Source organism: Meleagris gallopavo, chromosome 15 (assembly GCF_905368555.1).
Source record: "Meleagris gallopavo chromosome 15, MGAL_WU_HG_1.1, whole genome shotgun sequence".
Taxonomy (NCBI): domain Eukaryota; kingdom Metazoa; phylum Chordata; class Aves; order Galliformes; family Phasianidae; genus Meleagris; species Meleagris gallopavo.
Window position 1 is genome coordinate 12538094 of NC_139418.1, and position 18799 is coordinate 12556892.

At 45.9% G+C, this 18799-nt stretch overlaps 1 protein-coding gene across 1 annotated transcript in view; it reads left to right on the forward strand.

Moving 5' to 3' along the window:
- FAT2 (FAT atypical cadherin 2) overlaps window positions 1–18799 on the forward strand; it is a 48356-nt gene that overhangs the window by 18784 nt on the left and 10773 nt on the right. Inside the window, exons 4-16 of the mRNA XM_085236721.1 lie at window positions 769–830; window positions 1683–1994; window positions 2590–2800; window positions 4685–4824; window positions 5550–5825; window positions 6260–6470; window positions 7457–11509; window positions 13776–13972; window positions 15469–15622; window positions 15761–15994; window positions 16871–17260; window positions 17975–18189; window positions 18542–18679. Of these exons, the coding sequence (XP_085092847.1) occupies window positions 769–830; window positions 1683–1994; window positions 2590–2800; window positions 4685–4824; window positions 5550–5825; window positions 6260–6470; window positions 7457–11509; window positions 13776–13972; window positions 15469–15622; window positions 15761–15994; window positions 16871–17260; window positions 17975–18189; window positions 18542–18679 (6593 nt within the window). The remainder of the gene's footprint in view (window positions 1–768; window positions 831–1682; window positions 1995–2589; window positions 2801–4684; window positions 4825–5549; window positions 5826–6259; window positions 6471–7456; window positions 11510–13775; window positions 13973–15468; window positions 15623–15760; window positions 15995–16870; window positions 17261–17974; window positions 18190–18541; window positions 18680–18799) is intronic.

Sequence of the window (18799 nt, forward strand, 5' to 3'; positions counted from 1 at the left end):
CCTTTCCATACTTGCATCTACTCACCTGGGCCAAAAAGAGGCAATTAAACTTTGGTTTAAACTATTTCATAAAAGCCATATTTTTCCCTTCTGCATCCAGTCCATTCCCTGCAGTTAAACCAATGTGTATTTTTTAGAAACCCCTCAAATCTTGGAGATGTTGGGGGATTCGCCCCATCTATCAGGCAAGGCTCAAACTATGTACCAACATTATCATCAACAACGTACCTTATTTTTAGACTCAAATTCTAGTGGTAGAAGGAAGGGTATTTCCCAAGACAGAAGGCAAAGTTTTGTCAAAACACTGTAAATTACAAGGAGCAAGGTTCAACACGGGGAAAACAGGAGTTGAGACACGTTTAGAGTCCGAACTTCTGCCAGCGCATGCAGAATGTTTCTTACTTAGAGGCATAAGAAAGGTTTTGTTTTCTTGGTTCTGCAGCCTTTCTCACCAAGTGCCTCACCACAAGGTCTCCACAGCCCTCAGCCGTTATGGGATCTGGGAGGTGTGGGATCTGGTATAGGTCTGGGATCTGAGATGTGTTGGGATCCGGGAGATATCCCTTATCCTCCATGGCCTCTGCACTCGGAGGAGAGGGCAGCTCTTCCACCCAATGATTTGCAGCAGACAAACTGCTCTTTGGGGAATCTGCTTCTGATCACAGCAGGAACCTGAAACAAACCCACTGGATACATGGGGATCTGGTCAGCCCTTGCTTTCTCTGGGCACTGGCTCTTGAAGCTCAAAGGCTCTTTCTTTCATGGCAGGTCTGATTTCTACAACTTCACGGCAGCTGGATCGAGAATACAAGGCTGAACATATCCTAGAGGTGGGTAATGATGATTGTAATTAGCTTTATTTACTTACAAGTGTATTAAGTCCTCAAAGAACTTTCCTTGCATGTTGGAGCACAGAGAAGGAATCTCATCCCATCAGCTCCCAACTGCTGGGAAACTTAATTAAATGGTGTGCGTTGCCCTAAGAGACAGCTGCAGCAGTACTGTGGGGTTTATTATTTCCTTGCTGGAAACAGGAGCGAAAGGCTTGTTCTGGAAGCTGTGGGAATGTAAGAAGACTGGAATTGTCCTCTAGGAGGTTGGATAATAAATTACTAGAGAAGGAACCCGGAGAAATCCACCCTCATTTATCTCACTGTACCAGACTTTGTTCTGTAGCTTTGCAATGCCTGCCTCCATCCCCAGCTGCTCTGAGACACACGTATTTTACATTATGGGGACCAGAAGGTGTTTTGTGTCTATCAAGGTGGTGGAGGATAAAAATTCCTCTGCAGTGCAATGTGATGGGAGTGTGCACAGGCAGAGCAAAGAGAGGATAGATGATAACTAGGTCAGTCAAAGGAATACAGGTGTTTTCAGGTGTGCAGTTCCTAATGACCAATGCCTGACCTGCTGCTCTGAGCTGCTGCAAGCAGGAGCCCTGCAGGCACATTGCCCTGTCCTTGCGCAAGCACTGGGCAGTGCAAGTTTCAGCCATGAGGTTTAGCTTTGTAGAAAGGAGAAACAGCTCTGAAAATTCTGAGATACAAAGATAGATTCACATGGAAACCCTGTTATTCTCAGGATGAAGTATAGTAGGCAACATGCATTATCCTTCAGGATGAAGGCTGGCTGCTTATGTCCAAGGTCACAACAAGCAGCTCTGTCCCTTTGCTTGCTGGCAGGTGGCTGTTTCTGACAACGGAGACCCAGCCCTGAAGTCCACCAGCAGAGTGGTGATACAAGTCCTGGATGCCAATGACAACCCTCCCAGTTTTCCCCACAAGCTCTTCATGGTGCAGCTCCCAGAGAGAGAAGCCTCAGAGACACCACTGCCAGTCTACAGGCTTATTGCTTCAGACCGTGACCAGGGCCAGAACAGCCAGGTCACCTACACCATCGAGGAGGAGGAGGAAGGGATCTTCACCATCAACCCCACAACCGGCATGGTGCTCTCCAGGAAGGCTTTTCCTGCCTCTGAATACAACATACTCACGGTGAGAGGAGAGGGAAACAGAGTGGGTGTAGAGGGAAGGCTGCTGAGACAGGAAAGATAAGAAAAGAGGTGGGTGAAATGCAACAGTGGGAGAATTTGATTCAGATAAGGGTGGGCTACAGAAACTGGGAGAAAGGGCAGGAGAAGCAATGTGGAAGATAAGAAGCTATTAAAAACGAAGGAGAAATTTTAAAAGGACTGTCTAATGCACCCCCAGTGATGGATACAGTGATCCACATCTCATCCAGAGGTGGACCTGAACCTGAACAGTCTGTGAGTTTCAGGTTTGCAGCTTGCCCATACCCTGTGGGCCTTCAGAACAAGGGCTGTGACCCATCTCTCTGCTTTGGATCCAGTAGACTTGCTCCATGCCCAAGACGAATTTGGGTTGCATGGCTCTACCTAGGACACAGGCCTCACAAGATTTACCTTGTGGGATTTAAGGCGCACACAGAGCTCAAGGCTCTTAGTTGGTGGGTGGGAGAAGCAGATTTCCACAGGGCTTTGTATGCCCTTCCAGCCCCAGTTCATTCAGTACATCGCAAAATCATAGAGTTGTTTGAGTTGGAAGACCCTCACCTTGCATCTCTTGGTAGGTCAAGGCCACAGACGGCGGCAGCCCCCCGCTCTCCTCCCACGTGCGGCTCCACATCAGCTGGGTGGCACGGCCCGGACCCTCCTCAGAGCCGCTGGCGTTTGATGAGCCCCACTTTAATTTTGCCGTCATGGAAACAGATCCCGTAAACCATATGGTGGGAGTGATCAGCATCGAGATGGGTCCCAGCCAAGTGTGGTTTAATATCACAGGTGAGATGCAGAAATGAAAGCGGTGCACGGTGTCTGGAGCGCTGGCTCTTTGGCTTCCAATGCTCACGTACCTGAGCTAATGAAGTTTTTTGCTTTAGGTGTAGGTGAGCTACAGAGAAAGCTTTCTCAGACACAAAAAAGGCATCAATAGACCACTGCCTGCCCAAGGGCTCTGCTGCCAAGTGCAATTATCTAACACTCTTTTTATAATCACATTCTGAGATTTGCCATTGTTCCCTCTGGGACACTGGATGACAGAGCAGAGGGGACATGGGCTGTCATCCCCAGGTCTCAGGCAGTGGGCATGCAGAACTTGTCCAGGAAAAAAGGCCAGTTGTGCTCCTGTAATTTGGTGTTTTGAAGTGTTGCCCCAATTTGCTTTGCACAGCCTCTTCCTGACACTGCCTGCAGGGCTAGCCCTCGTCAAAGCCTTAATTGGGTGAGCAAATAGCTTTCCCCGTTAGAATGTCAGGGCAGGGATAAAGGTGTATAAATACAATTAAGCAACAAGAAATGCAATGCTACAAGAGGTGGTGTGCAAGTGCAAGTCTTGCCTGGCATTAGCAGTGTCTGTGTGGGCTCGCAGCACTAACAGTGTCTTCCTCTGAATGTTATCCCATCATGTACCTGCACTTGCCTGCATGCTCAATCTCATGCAAAAACTCTGACCAAGTAGCATTTTTCTTGTCTCTCCTTTCCTGGGCTTCCTCTTTCCCTTTGGCAGCACACAGAGGGAGTCCTCTTCTCTTCTGCCAGGGAAAGACAACCCTGGATCTCTCTCTTTTCCTCTTTTCTGCTTCCTTCTGTTTTCTGCCCAGCAGGAAAGTGCTGGTCCAGATGGCTGGCAACCACTGCACTTTTCCCACAAGGAAAGGCATGTAATTTAGCAACCAGCCAAGATTTCCCCAGCTGGTAAAAGCACAAAACAGAATCCAGAGCATCTGGTAGCCAAAAATGGAGGAGCTAAGAGCTAGGATACAACAGCAGAGCACTACTTCTCTTTAGCCCAATCCCAGAACAATGTGCTTCATGCGTGACAGAGAAAGACCATCAGCAAGTGAAGCATGAGAAGGGGGCTGCCACGCCAAGGGCTGAGCAGCAACAGCATGAGGGACAGCTTCTGCTACTTGGGCCTGCGGTTCCAGCACTCCATGGCCATCTGGAATGGCTCTGCTCACCCTGGAAGCACCTTCTGCCTCTCCAACTGTTCAGAAATTGGGCTGTTGGGTAGAGCACAGGCTTCTGGCCATGGCCATGAAGACCGCTGCTGGCATGCCCATGGTGTGACCTTGAGTTGGAGGCCAGCAGGACCATGGGCCAGCCCTGCAGGCTGCTGATCCGTGCTAAGCTCATGGTGGTGCATAGCTGGAGACCTTGTGCAAATCGATCAGTGGTCAGATGGGCCTCTTGCAAATCCAGCCAGGAGATTGAGTGCATCCACGCATCCATTCTCCTCTCCTCCCCCTCATTTTCTGTACATCCCCTTGTTGTTCCTGTCACACTCCTTTGTCATCATGTCCTACTAGCTCTTTGCCCATCTTCTGCATGCGCTCCCTGTCTCCTGCGTCCATCCTTCACATTTAGCATTGACTTTCTAGATTTGGAGGAAGCCTTGCCTCTGGCACTGCCCCCAAATGAGCTGAATGCCTAGGGTGAGTGCCTACACATCCCCATTCCAGGTGTATTGCCTAGCATGCCACATTTCTCTGTGGCTGGGTGTGAGCTTGATGTGTGGCTTGTGTGTGCTGTCTGGAGGGGAGATCCTCATCCTTCAGATCTCCAGGCAGCTCCTGGAATATGTTTGCCCTGCTTATAGCTAGCCCCAGACAAATCTAGCCATAACTGTCCCACCGTTTCCCTTTTTTCATTTCTCTCTTATTCCAGGTGGTGACGATGACATGGATTTTGATATTGAGAAGAGTACGGGCAGTATGGTCATTGCAAGAGCCCTTGATGCAAGGAAGAAGTCAAGCTATAACCTGACAGTAGAAGTCACTGATGGGTCCACTACCATCAAAACTCAGGTAAGGCTTTATGCTGTAGTAGAAACCCCATACAGAGTCAGTATATGCCAAATGGAATCTTTCTTCTGACTTTACTGTTCCTAAGCAGCTGTTGAGATTCACCCATTTTTAGCTACTTGTCAGGAGGGGTGTTCAGAGCTTAATTTTTCAACAACCATTTTCTTCATTTTCTTTCATAAAAAGAAGTCTAGGCCTAGAACACGCGACACCCATCAGTGATTCTTATTGTGGGAAATTCACTGTGAAGGTTTGTGGAGGATGAGTGAGGAACACTACTGTTCCTGTGAATGCAGTGCTAATGGATAATATCTCGTCTATCTTCAAGCATTTTTCCAAATAAACAAACACAGCCCTGCCTTCCCTGCTGTGCATTCCCTGCCACCTTGCATCTCATCCCCATGTTTATTTTGGCACTCAAGGCTACTGGCAGATGTCAAGAAACCTGCTTGAGCAAAACACCCGTGGCATGTTCAGGTTTGTTAAAGGAAGCAAACTATTACAGGTGGTTGGGACTTCCTCAGATGCAGTCAGTGTCAGTGTGGTGGTTGGGGACAGTCAAGGTACGAGACCTAGTCACCATGGATAGATGGCCCAAGTGCTGGAGGAGCTGTGAGAGTCACAGGGCTCAGAGCCCCAGTCAAAAGGAATTAGGAGATTTTGCAGGGCTCCGTAAGTCCAGTAGCACTCAAGATTACATTGCCCTTACTGAGCTGTTTTCCCCACAGGCCTTTATCCATGTTATTGACATCAACCAGCATCGTCCCCAGTTCCTGGAGAGCCATTATGAGGTGACGATTCCTGAAGATACCCCCTCAGGGAGGGAGATCCTTCAAGTCAGCGCCACAGACAAAGACAAAGGCAAAGGTCTTATCTACACCATCCATGGTAGCATGGACCCCAAAAGCACAAGATTTTTCCAGTTGGATCCCAGCAGTGGGGCCCTCACAACAGCAGAAGGCTTCAGTTCCCAGCCAATGCCACTGCACACCCTAACAGTGATGGTGAGTCCTATCCAAACCTTGACAAATCTGCCAGCTTCACCAGGATGTATTGGTTGCTTAAGAAATTTAGGCTAATTCTAGTCTTTCAAACAGAATTTGCCTTGAGTGACAGGAAAGAGGAAAGCAGGGTATTAATCTTTACCAAATCCTGGATAAATAGCAACGTCTGAGCACATCACCCAGCTAATTTCATCAGAGGGCTGCTGGGTTCTTGTACAAGAACACATAGTGCATATTTGTTAATTTTTGCATTAATTCTCCTCCAAGGCTGCGCTTTGGCTCTAAAACTTGCAGGCTCATCCCTATCCAAAGTGTTGATAGCAATGAAACATATCACCCTTTCTAAGAGTCCTGATGAAATTCTGGAATCCTTATACTGGAAGGCCTGCCTGCTCCTAGAGCGTGACCCTACCTGCCCTTTCTCTGTCACTCAGGTAAGGGACCAGGAGGTCCCCATCAAGAGGAACTTTGTTCGGGTCATCATCCATGTGGAGAACTGCAACCTTCACCCTCCCCAGTTCAGCAGCATCCATTATGAAGCAGAAGCACTGGATTCGGCAGCGGTGGGCACAGAGATTCTACAAGTCAGAGCCCTTGATCAGGACCAAGGAGCCAATGCTGAAATCCACTACTCTCTGCAGGCAGGTGAGGGCCATGTAGTAAGGTGTTTTGGCTAGGAGCATGCATGCATTTCCATTCTCCAGCTGGTGACCAAACTGCCACCCAGCTTTTGCTAGTTGTTGCAAAGAATGGTGAAAAGCTGCCTGTTTCTACACTGTGATTTCCTTCCTATCCAGAGAAAAACTACAGCTAGTCAGACATTTCCATATTATGAAATGTTAGCATCCTTCCTCAGAAAGACAGGACAATGTTGAGTCACTGTTCTAAGGAAAAATATGAATGGACAAGTTAGAACAACTTAAGATCTGATCTTGCAACCCTTGGGAGCGACGGATCACTGTCCTTGTTAGACAAAAGTACTGCCTTTACACAACCACCACCATCCCTTTCACTAGTCCTACCACAAAATACATCCTTGAGGAAAGGGGAGCACTCTCTCAGCTTTGGTTGGTGGGTCTCTATGGGACAAACTTGTTGGGCAAGTATTTTATCATTCACTCTGAAGATTAAAACCTAAATATTTATCTATGGCTGTGCCACACTGCCGATTTAGCAGGTAAATTCTTTGCAGGAGACAAGCCATCCTTTGCTACATCTTTCTCACTGCAATTGAGATCAAGGAGTGAGGAATTTAATTGCTCCTGAAGTATTGGTAATTATAAGCATGACAGGGCTTGAAGCGGCTAGTACAGTCTGTGCTACCTTGTTCTGCACACAAGGCAGAAGTTTCAAACACATACTCTGCCACCACTAAATATGCTTAAATTAGAAGAGTATTCATCTTCTAATTTACCTTTTGATTGAGTTAAAAGTTACCCCACAGATCTCAATGGATTCATTGTTCTTAGAATGAAAATTATTTAGAAATTAATGAAGACGATTGTAGCCTGCTAATTAAATATATATATATATGTTAATTAGGTCTGAAATTGGGAGCACTATAGAAAAGACAAAAAAAACAAGAGCAAGAGGGCGTTTGCATTCTTCACTTTGCATTTCTCTTCTTGCAGGTAACGCGGAAGGTTTCTTTAGCATCGACCCACATTCTGGTATTATTACAGTTGCACAGAAACTGGATCCATCCAAGCAAGAGAGATTTACTCTTATTGTAAAGGCAGAAGATCAAGGGTTCCCCCAGCTTAAAGATTCTGCTACAGTACATGTCCGCATTAGACCCTCTGATCAAACCCCTCCAAAATTTCCAGAGGCTGAATACATCACAGAGATCAGTGAATCTGCTGCTGTTGGCTCTCCTCTGATCCAGGTTTCAGCCTCAAGCTTGTCACCAGTCAGCTACGAAATAAAAGATGGAAATGGAGATGGAGTGTTCTCCATGAACTATCAGTCAGGCCTCATTTCCACTCAGAAGAGCTTAGATTTTGAGCAGGTGTCTTTTTACCAGCTGAAAGTTCGTGGCACCAACATGGCTGGAGCATTCATGGACACAATGGTGCTTATCTATGTCATAGATGAGAACGACAATGTGCCTATCTTTGTTAAGCCTGCCTTCATCGGCTGGATCATGGAGAATGCTCCCCCACAAAGCATGGTTCTAGATGAAAGCAATGCTCCCCTGGTGACCCATGCAACAGATGCTGATCAAGACTCCAATGCTTTGCTCGTCTATGAGATTTTAGAACCAGAAGCACTAAAATATTTTACAGTAGATCCCAGCACAGGGACACTTACCAGTCGTGCTGATATTGACTATGAGCTCACCCCAGTTTTCCACTTCAGTGTACATGCACGTGACAGCGGAAATCCCAGTTTGTTTGCATCCAAGCCAGCCAAGGTCACAATCCATGTTAAAGATGTGAATGATTCACCTCCAGTCTTTGCCAAAGACACTTATGAGCTTTCTGTCCTGTTACCAGCCCATCCAGGGATGGAGCTTTTATCAGTGCAGGCAAAAGATGCTGATTCGGAGGTGACCTACAGCATCGTGGAAGGAAACCTTGATAATGCTTTCTACATTCATCCACTCACTGGACTTGTCTCCATTCTTAATACCACTGGCTTGGGAAATCATCATGAACTCACGGTCAGAGCTGATGATGGTTTATATAAGAGTACTGCTCTGGTTAAACTAAATTTAACTCAAGCACAAGGTAGTGGCTTAAAATTTGATCAAGATGTATACACAGCAACTGTGATGGAGAACTCTACAGACGAGAAGACTCTCACTGTTCTGGGGGTCAAGGGATACCAGCTAAATGAACCACTCTTCTATTCACTTTTGAATGGGAAGGAAAGATTTAAAATGATCCAAGCATCTGGAGTACTCCAGACCAAAGGTGTGAAATTTGACCGTGAAGCACAAGATGTGCACGAGGTAGCTGTGGAAGTGAAGGACAATAGGAAACCACCGAGAGTGTCCCAAGCCACTGTCAAAGTTTATGTAGAAGATGTCAATGACAACCCACCTCAGTTTGAGAACGTGCCATACTACACCTCAGTGCAGGACGGCATGGAGCCAGGTGATGTACTTTTTCAGGTGTCAGCCACGGACAAAGACATAGGGAATAATGCAGTCATTACCTACTCATTCGCAGAGGACTATAAGTACTTTAGGATTGACCCCTACTTAGGAGACATCTCACTTAAGAAGCCTCTTGACTATCATGCTTTAAACAAATACAGCCTCCGAGTCATTGCTAAGGACAACGGTGAGCCCCCACTTCTTGCTGAAGAAGAGGTTGTGATCAGTGTGAGGAACAAATCCAACCCTCTGTTCCAAAGCTTGTATTACCGAGTAAAAGTGCCAGAAAATATCCCCCCATACACATCCATCCTCCACATCCAGGCCCGCAGCCCCGAAGGCTTGCGCCTCATCTACAACATACTGGAAGAAGACTCCCTGAAACTGTTCAGCACTGACTTTAAAACTGGTGTCCTTACTGTCACAGGGCAGCTGGACTATGAGATAGAGACAAAGCACTCATTCACTGTTAGGGCCACAGACACGGCGCTAGGGTCATTTTCAGAAGCCAGGGTAGAGGTGGAGGTAGAAGACATCAATGACAACCCACCTGTATTTTCTGAGATAATCTACACAGCGTCTGTTTCAGAGAACATGCCAGCACATACCCCTGTTGTTCAAATCTTCGCTTCTGATAAAGACTCAGGCAGAAACAAAATGGTCTCCTATCAGATCTTGGATGATGGTTCAGATACTACCAAGTTCTTTAATATTGACACCAGCACAGGTCAAATAACAACAGCTCAAGCACTGGATTATGAAGAAACTCAGCAGTTTCGCATGAAGGTGAGAGCTGCAGATCATGGGATGCCTCCACTTAGCAGCGATGCCCTGGTAATTGTAGATGTGACAGACATCAATGATAATCCTCCTGAATTCAGCCAGCTGCAGTATGAAGCCAAGGTAAGCGAAATGGCAACATGTGGGCACATTGTGATAAAAGTCCAGGCCCTGGACCCTGACAGCGGAGATACCACCCGACTGGAGTACGTGATTCTCTCAGGCAACGACCACAGGCATTTCACTATCAACAGCACTTCTGGAATAATATCCATGTTCAACCGCTGCAAAAAGGACCTGGAGTCATCCTACAGTCTCCGAGTTTCTGCTTCAGATGGAGTTTTCAAGAGCACCGTGCCTGTGTATATCAACACCACAAATGCCAACAAATACAGCCCTTCTTTTCAGCAGAACATGTACGAGGCAGAGCTGGCAGAAAATGCTGAGATAGGAACCAAAGTGATTGAGCTGCTGGCCATTGACCCAGATGGTGGCCCATATGGCACCATAGACTACACTATCATCAATAAACTTGCCGATGAGAAATTCTCCATCGATAACAAAGGCCATATTACCACACTGCAAAAATTGGACAGGGAAAATTCCACAGAGAGAGTCATTGCCATTAAGGTCATGGCTAAGGATGGGGGTGGGAAGGTGGCGTTCTGCACTGTCAAAATAATCCTTACAGATGAGAATGACAACCCTCCTCAGTTCAAAGCCTCTGAATATACACTGTCCATCCAGTCCAATGTAAGCAAAGGCTCCCCTGTCATTCAGGTACTGGCTTATGATGCTGATGAAGGTGCAAATGCAGATGTCGTTTACTCCGTTGACTCCGTGGAAGATGTATCAGAAGATATTGTTGAGATCAATGCTGCCACCGGGGTTGTTAAGGTCAAGGAGAGCCTTGTTGGTTTGGAAAACAGAGCCTTTAACTTCAAGGTGAAAGCTGAAGATGGCAGACCTCCTCACTGGAACTCCCTTGTCCCAGTGAATCTTCAGATTGTCCCCCGGGAAGTGACATTGCCAAGATTTTCTGAGCCCCTTTATACATTCTCAGCATCTGAGGACCTTCCAGAAGGTTCAGAAATAGGGTCAGTCAAAGCTTTTGCAGAGGATCCCATCATATATAGCCTGGTGAAGGGAACCACTACAGAAAGTAACAAGGATGAGGTGTTCATCCTGGATGAACAAACTGGAGCTTTGAAAATCAAAAAGGCAGTGGATCATGAGACCACCAAGTGGTACCAGATTGATGTTATGGCTCACTGCTCACATCTAGAGACTGAGCTGGTCTCCCTGGTCTCTGTGAACATCCAAGTGCAAGACATAAATGACAACAAGCCTGTTTTTGAAGCAGATCCTTACAGAGCTTTTGTCATGGAGAACATGCCATCAGGAACCACAGTCATTCAAGTGACAGCAAATGACCAAGACACAGGAAGTGATGGACAAGTGACCTACAGCTTGGAAGCAGAGTCTGGCAACCTCCGAGGACTATTCACCATTGATGGAGAGACTGGATGGATCACTACACTGAAGGAGCTGGACTGTGAAACTCAGGAGACCTATCGTTTCTATGTGGTGGCCACTGACCATGGCAGAAAAGTCCAGCTCTCTTCCCAAACCTTGGTGGAAGTCACCGTCTCTGATGAAAACGATAATGCTCCCCAGTTCACCTCAGACTTCTACAAAGGGTCAGTAATTGAGAACGCCGAGCCAGGGCAGATCATTGTCACACTGAGTACCATTGATGCAGACATCTCTGAGCAGAATCGGCGGGTCACGTGCTACATAACTGGTGAGTTTTCATGACTCTACATATTTTAAATGGGCAAGAATTATTAGAGTATCATGTCAAAGTGAGGCCTTTACCTTGTCTTGTAAAGTACTGGTACAGAAACAACTTCACCCTGACAGTCCTATTGGAAATAGGAGATGAAGCCTAACTCATCAGTCCACTGAGCCTAGGGTGTGCAGAACTCTTTAGAAATTAATTTCAGTGACATTCCCAAAACTGGCTGAATGGAATTATCATTAAAATAGCTATCTCCTCCACTGGACCTTCCATGTTTCTTAAAATATAAACAAATACACAGTACTATACAAGTATTTACTTAATTTTTTTTTAACTAGCTAAACAACTATAACTATGTAACTGTAAGATCTAGTGCAGTGACAGAAGCCAGAAGGAAGGTTTTCTCTCAGAGGCTTTGAGGTCTGTATGTAATTTCTTTGGCCCTGCACTTTTTTTTCTGCAAGCCACACAAATACGTAGCCTATCTGTATGTTTTAATAAGTACATATATAGACATATATTTCTGGTATTAAACCTATTTCTTCTGATGCCACTTTGATTCTAACTTATCAAAAAATTAGACATGACTGCAGCTAACCGCTCTGCAGACTGGTGGATACTTGAGACTATCACATCAATCTTTGGGAGAGTTTTGGCTAACAGAAGGCACAGAAGATGACTCCACACATCAGCAGTGCCAACTAAAATTAACCACTGCTGTAAACCTACAAAAGTTTATACTGGAATGTTGTGCATCCGCACAAGTAGCAGCTTGATTTTACGGTATTTTTTGACCCCAAAGGGGTCCTGGAACAGATACTTCAAATTAAAATGTTTGTTCAGACTCAAATGAAGACCCTTCAGGGTCAAAGCATTTAACAAGTTCATGTTGTAGCCTGTTATCTATTGTAATAACCATTCAAAACAAAGGAGGAATGCTGGCACTTTTGGTTGGTGTATGGTATGTCTAGCTATTTGCAAGCCTCTGGAAGACAATAGTCAATCTATTTCTGCATTATTGTTTCTGCCACTTTTAAGGCAGTAGTTTTAAACCTGAGAGAATTCACACTCGTGGTAGTGGTGGATGCCTTGAATTCTTGCTGCTTTGTACTTCAAAGCTCAGGTCAAACTTTACATATAACCATATAAATACAAGTGCAGCGTAACACCACAGCAAAAGAAATGAGGGGTGAACACAGAGCCAAACTTCCCACTGTCCACACGCACCTTGATTTCAAGAACACAGGACCTAATCTGAGCAAGGGCTGCAGTGTGGCAGCATCAGAAGGGCCAGCAGATGTCTCACTGAGCCTCCAGATTCACCACCACATCTCCATAGCGTACATGAAAGAAGAAAGAGCAAATTTAATTTACCTGGCTGTGTGAGCCCTTCAGAGCCCAAAGCAAACAAGCCCTGCAGCCAGCTCTCTGCATTGCCTCCCATTACCTAATGTGCTCTCTTCTCTCTCCAGTCACTTGGGCTGGGTTCAGCAGAGGACATGAGCTCTTTGCCAGAAGAGAGGGATGTGCCAGAGGCCTTTTAAAATCCACTTTGTATGACAGGAACAGGAGAGGCATGAATCTGATGGACTGGAGAGCCTGCCCAGTCTCAATTTACCTGTGTCTCCCATCAACTGGGTCTTACAGAGTGAAAAGCAGCTCTAGATTTAAATGCATCTAAACGTTGTATGTGTTATATAGCAACAAAGCCTAACCAGTGTCTCCAAGGTATTTGCAACTCTCAGATCCCTTTAGGAACGTACACCAAGAAAGCCTGACACGTTTTAGGAGAGTGAGACAATGTGGTTTTCCAGCAATGAATATGCATATCTGCAGAACATTACAAAGACATTTTTGCAATTGTTTTCTCTTTCCACCCCATTCATTTCCCCAGCGTCATATTCAGTGAACAGCAGAAACACACAGGGTATTTCTGAGCTGTGCAGTAGACCAACCACTCCCCATGGGGATGCTATGACACCAGTGTCCTTTCTGTGTCACCAATGCAAGTCTTCCAGCTCTCATATGGGACTGGCAGTAGCCACACCTACACCGCCCTTGGAATCATACAACCTTTTGATTTGGAAAGGACCTTTAAAAGTCATCTAGTCCAACTCCCCTGCAATGAACAGGGACACCCACAGCTCCATCAGGTGCTCAGACCTCCTCCAACCTGAGCTTGGTTGTGTACCACCTTTCTGGACCACCTGTGCCAGTGCTCTCTTGCCACTTCAGTAAATGTCTATTTTCTTCTTCTTGCCCCTTCTAGAAGGAGATGTGCTAGGACAGTTCACAGTTGACCAAATTGAGGGAGAATGGACAATTTCTTCCAAGAAGCCTTTGGACAGAGAAGATACAGAGAAATATCTCCTCAAGGTGATGGCTTCTGATGGGAAATTTCAGGCTACCACTGAAGTGGAAATTTTTGTTCTGGATATCAATGACAACAGCCCTGAGTGCGGCCAGGTAAGGCGGCTATCCTGCTACATCAGGGGGCATGAGGAGAAGAAAAGGCAGAAAGAGCACATGTTGAGAGAGTTTGGCTTGTCATGTTTCTCACACAATCCGGTTGCTTTGATTATACTTAGCAATTTTAATTAAGGTGCATGTCAAGCGAGAACATTAAATTTAGCCTCCAAGCATGTTTGCCAGCAGTAAGTGAACACCTAAGCATTATGAAGGATAATTTTTGGAGATAAACAATGCCAGGAAGCCTTCTGGGAAGGGGCATGTAAATTACCAAGTTTTATATCCTGCTAAGTTGAAAGATTCCCATCAGGAGAGCTGTAGCTGTGGAGAGTTGATCACTGGTATGGATTTTACTCATGGTGAGAAAGAACAGAAGAGGCTGTTTCCCAAAGGAGAGTCAGAGACTTGAGTGAAATGAGCTCACTGGTCCCAGCCCACACCCTGGAACTGGCTGCCCTCCTCTCAAAGGCATGATGCAAAGTATTGGCCTCCATGTGTCCTAGCAGAGACCAGCAGCAGGTGCTGAAATGTACCCACAGCAGCATTCATAGCCTGACGTAAGTGGAAGGATAAAAGAAACTACATATATTATTTAGCACTTGCTAACAAGAAAATCTAGGCTTTAAAAGAAGTTAAAGGTGTCATAGAGAGAACCTGGTTGCAAACAAGGTCCATTTTACTGAAACTGCCTCACCCGTTCTTAGAGGTAGAGATGGAGGTTTGCAGCCACCCTTCATAGTCTGCTCCTGACCTTCACTACATCATTTGTCAGTCCAAGTGTCAAAATTGACTCATAGAATCATTAAGGTTGGAAGAGATCTCTAAGATCAGCAAGTCCAGCTGTCAACCTATCCTCACCATGTCCACTAACCACGTCCCTCAGACCCACATCTCCACTGTACTTGAACATCTCCAGGGACGGTGACTCCACCACCTCTGTGGGCAGCCCATTCCACTGCCTAACCACTCTTTCTGAGAATAAATGTTCCCTAATATCCAACCTCCCCTAACACAACATAAGGCAATTACCTTTCATCCTACCATTCTGGTAACTGGACTGCTGCTTTATCCTATTCAACAGCCTATTATGGATTGCCATAGTCAAACCAATTACTGACATTTCTTTTTAATATCATAAAGCTAGATAGCAATCATCAGTTTAATCATGGGTCACATTTTCTGTATCTCCAAGCTTCTCTCCCTGAGGTCTATATCCTTCCCAAGCTGTGGTTTTCACTGTTGGCTGCTGTTCCAGCTGGGGCCACAGAAGTCCCAAATGTAACAGGCTTGTCCTCCAGTCTGGGCTTCTGGGCTCATGTACCCTGGTGTTGTGGTCATCTTTCACAGCACCAAGACACAAGGCACCTTGTGTTTTTCTGCAAACCACGTTTAACCCTTTTCTACGAAGCTTCTCCTGTTCCGTTCCTCCTCATATGGTGTGAAGGTGTTTTGGAGACAGATCAGATGCCAATGACACCTTCTGTCCTTGCCAGATATTCTACACCGGAAGAGTCTCCGAAGATGCTCAGCCAGGTCATTTCATTTTGAAAATATCAGCAACCGACCCCGATGTTGGCAGCAACGCCCAGATCACATACAGCCTGCACGGCCCCGGCGCAGAGGAGTTCCGCCTGGGCGCCCATACAGGTGAGATCAGGACCTGCACACAAAGCTTTCCTCCTTTCCACAGTTGGGGCTCATTACATTGCAGGAGGCTTAATGCAGTAGGGTTTGCAGTTGCTGGACACGAGACCACTTCCCATTCTTTCCCATTCTTTCCCACAGGGGAACTGACCACCTCCGCACCTCTTGACCGGGAGCAGAAGCCCACCTACCACCTGGTTGCCAAAGCTACTGATGGTGGTGGCCGCTCGTGCCAGGCAGACATAATGCTGACCATAGAGGACACCAATGACAACGCACCCAGATTCTTCCCCAGCCACTGCGCCGTTGCTGTTTTTGACAACACCACCACAAAAACACCCATTGCTGTGGTATCTGCCAGGGACCTTGATGAAGGTGAGTCAGGGTGAGATCTACGTTTTAGCGAAGTCCATCTTTCATCCTGAATAGAAACCTTTAAAAGCTAGGGAAGGGCTGCAGCAATGGGCATAGATGAGTGAGTCTTGGCAAGAGCCTGCCTGGATCTCATCACTGTTCTTGACTAGCAGGCTGGCATCAGCACCTGTCAGAAATGCATATCTGTAGAAACATGCACAGAATTCAAGGAAAAGCTCATCAACTGTAACAGTGATGCACAGCTCAAACTGTGACAGAGAATCACAGAATTGCCAAGGTTGGAAAAGACCTTCAAGATCATCCAGTCCAACCATCCACCTATTACCAACAGTACTCACTAAACCATGTCCCTGACACAGCCTCCAAACCCTCTCCTGACACACAGCTCCCAACTGGATAGAAATCATATGAAAGATGGAGACAAAATGGACATAATAAGGAAAAAAGGAGCTGTGTGTCTGGCGAGGGTAGATGATATCATAGAACCATAGAATATCCCAAATTGGAATGGACCTGTAGGAATCATCAAGCCCAACCTCTGGCTCCAGATAGGACCACCTAAAATGGGTGGAGAAGTCCTTGGAAGACAAAAGATTCTCAGATAGAGACAAAAGGCTTCTAAGAAAGGTGCTGGGCAGAGACTGAAATTACATGATATAAAAGCAAGATCTGCTCTGGAAGCAGAGATGAAGGAAAATGGCATTTAAAAACATGGGGATGTGGGTGGACAGGGGCACATTTGAAGAAGTTGTTCATACAATCCCGTTTTCCTAGAAATTTTATCTCGCTTAGGCATATATCATCCTTCTGGATAAAAGGATATACCAGCAGCATTCCTAACCATAAATTTATGCAGCCTGTCCCTTACCCTTACAGGTCTCAATGCCGAGGTGGTCTATTCCCTCTCTGACTCCGCCAATGGACACTTTTCAATTGAGGAAACCACGGGGGTGATCCGTCTGGAAAAGCCCCTGAAGGACTCTCAGCATTCAGCTTTTGAGCTGACGGTCTGTGCCACCGACCAGGGCACCCCGCAGCCCCTCTCTGCTCTTGGCACTGTCACCGTTTCTGTTGTGGATCTAAATGAATATCTGCCTGTCTTCCTGGCCCCTGAATATGTGGCCATGGTGAAAGAAGACGTGGCTGTGGGTACGGAAGTCCTCAACTTGTCAGCCTTAACGAGAGACAACACAGAAAACACAGAGATCAAGTATGAAATTGTGAATGGCAATGACCATGGCAAATTTCAGCTCAACTCAAACACAGGTAAGATGATCTCATAGCCAAGCCGGTCCAGGTTGATCCCACATTCTTCATTTTCTAAAATAGATTACCCTTCTGTTTCCAAGCAGTCAGATCTCTTCTGCTACTACACAGAGTACAGTATGGGGGCAGAGAATACAGTCTTCACGTCTACCCTAAATTTCATCAGCTAAGTCACGTAGGGCGTGAACCAAATCTTTCTGAATGAACGGAAAGATTCCTGTTACATGTCTGGGATCTGAGATGGGACCGTGAGAAAGAGGAGTAGGTAGAGAAGAGGATGGAAAGAAAAGTTCCACTTCAAAATATGGGAGAAGTTGATTTCATTTAAAGAAGTCTCCCCATCCTGATGTCAGGAGGAACCTGTAGCCCAGACAGTTTTATTAGGGAGCACTCAATGAATGTAGTTACTACCAATCTATTAAACCACAAGCAGGTGCTGAGGCAGGATTTCTTGCCAAATAAAGCACTGATGTATTTGCACAGCACCTGATAAGAGCTGTTATCTCAAGGCCAATGTTAGATCCCTGGAACAAGCATTGGCTGAACTTCAGCAGTCTCCTGCTTCTGTATGTACCATCCTCATTCAGTGTTTTCCTCAGTTTCTCTGTCTTAAAGGCTCTTGCTAATCTTTCCACACCAATCTTCCACTGACATGCATTACCTTAAAAGACATTTAAAATATCTCATGCCATTTCTATCCATCTGCCCTTGCAGGTGCCTTATACATAAATGGGAGCTTGGACTTTGAAGCGAGTCATGAGTACTACTTATCCATTGAGGGCACAAGGAAGGGCTCAGCTTCTCTCAGCGATGTCACCATGGTGGTTATCAACATAACTGATATTAACGATCATGCACCAGAGTTCATCCAAGACCCTTACTTTGCTGATATCCGAGAGGATGCTGCAGTTGGAGAAATCATCCTCACGGTATGAATATGAACAAAACCACATTTTTAACCTCATTTTCTTACTTGTGCTGTGTAATATTTACTCTCCCTCTGAACTTTTTTCTTCCTTGGACACAGCCGTTCCAGTGGGTTTGTGTCATTTGGCACCTGAGACCGAGGCATGACTTAAAAAACAATGATTGCCAGAATTCCTGACAGCCCATAGGCAGAGATGACAGCAAAATACACTGATGTAAACCACTTTCCTTCCTCCTCCTCATTTAAAGCAAGCTCAAACCAATATCCTTAAAAGACAGCGAGGTCCTGTTCTGGGGATTCCTCCACAGCAAGGCTCTTTGGCCATGAGTCCTATGTGTTTTTCCTTCTAACAGGTGTCAGCTGATGACTTGGATGGAACAATGAACAATCAGATCACATATTCAATTGTGGAAGGGAACCCGCAGGGACATTTTGCCATCCAACCCAAAAGCGGGCAGATCAGCATTGCCAAGCACCTGGATAGGGAGGAGGTGAGTTCCAGGAAATGGAAATGAGAAAGATAAAGCAGTTGTTATGCTGGAGTGAGCAGATTATATTCAGCTGCCTGCTGTTTTCTGAATCATCTACTAGTAATACTGAAAGCAAAAGGC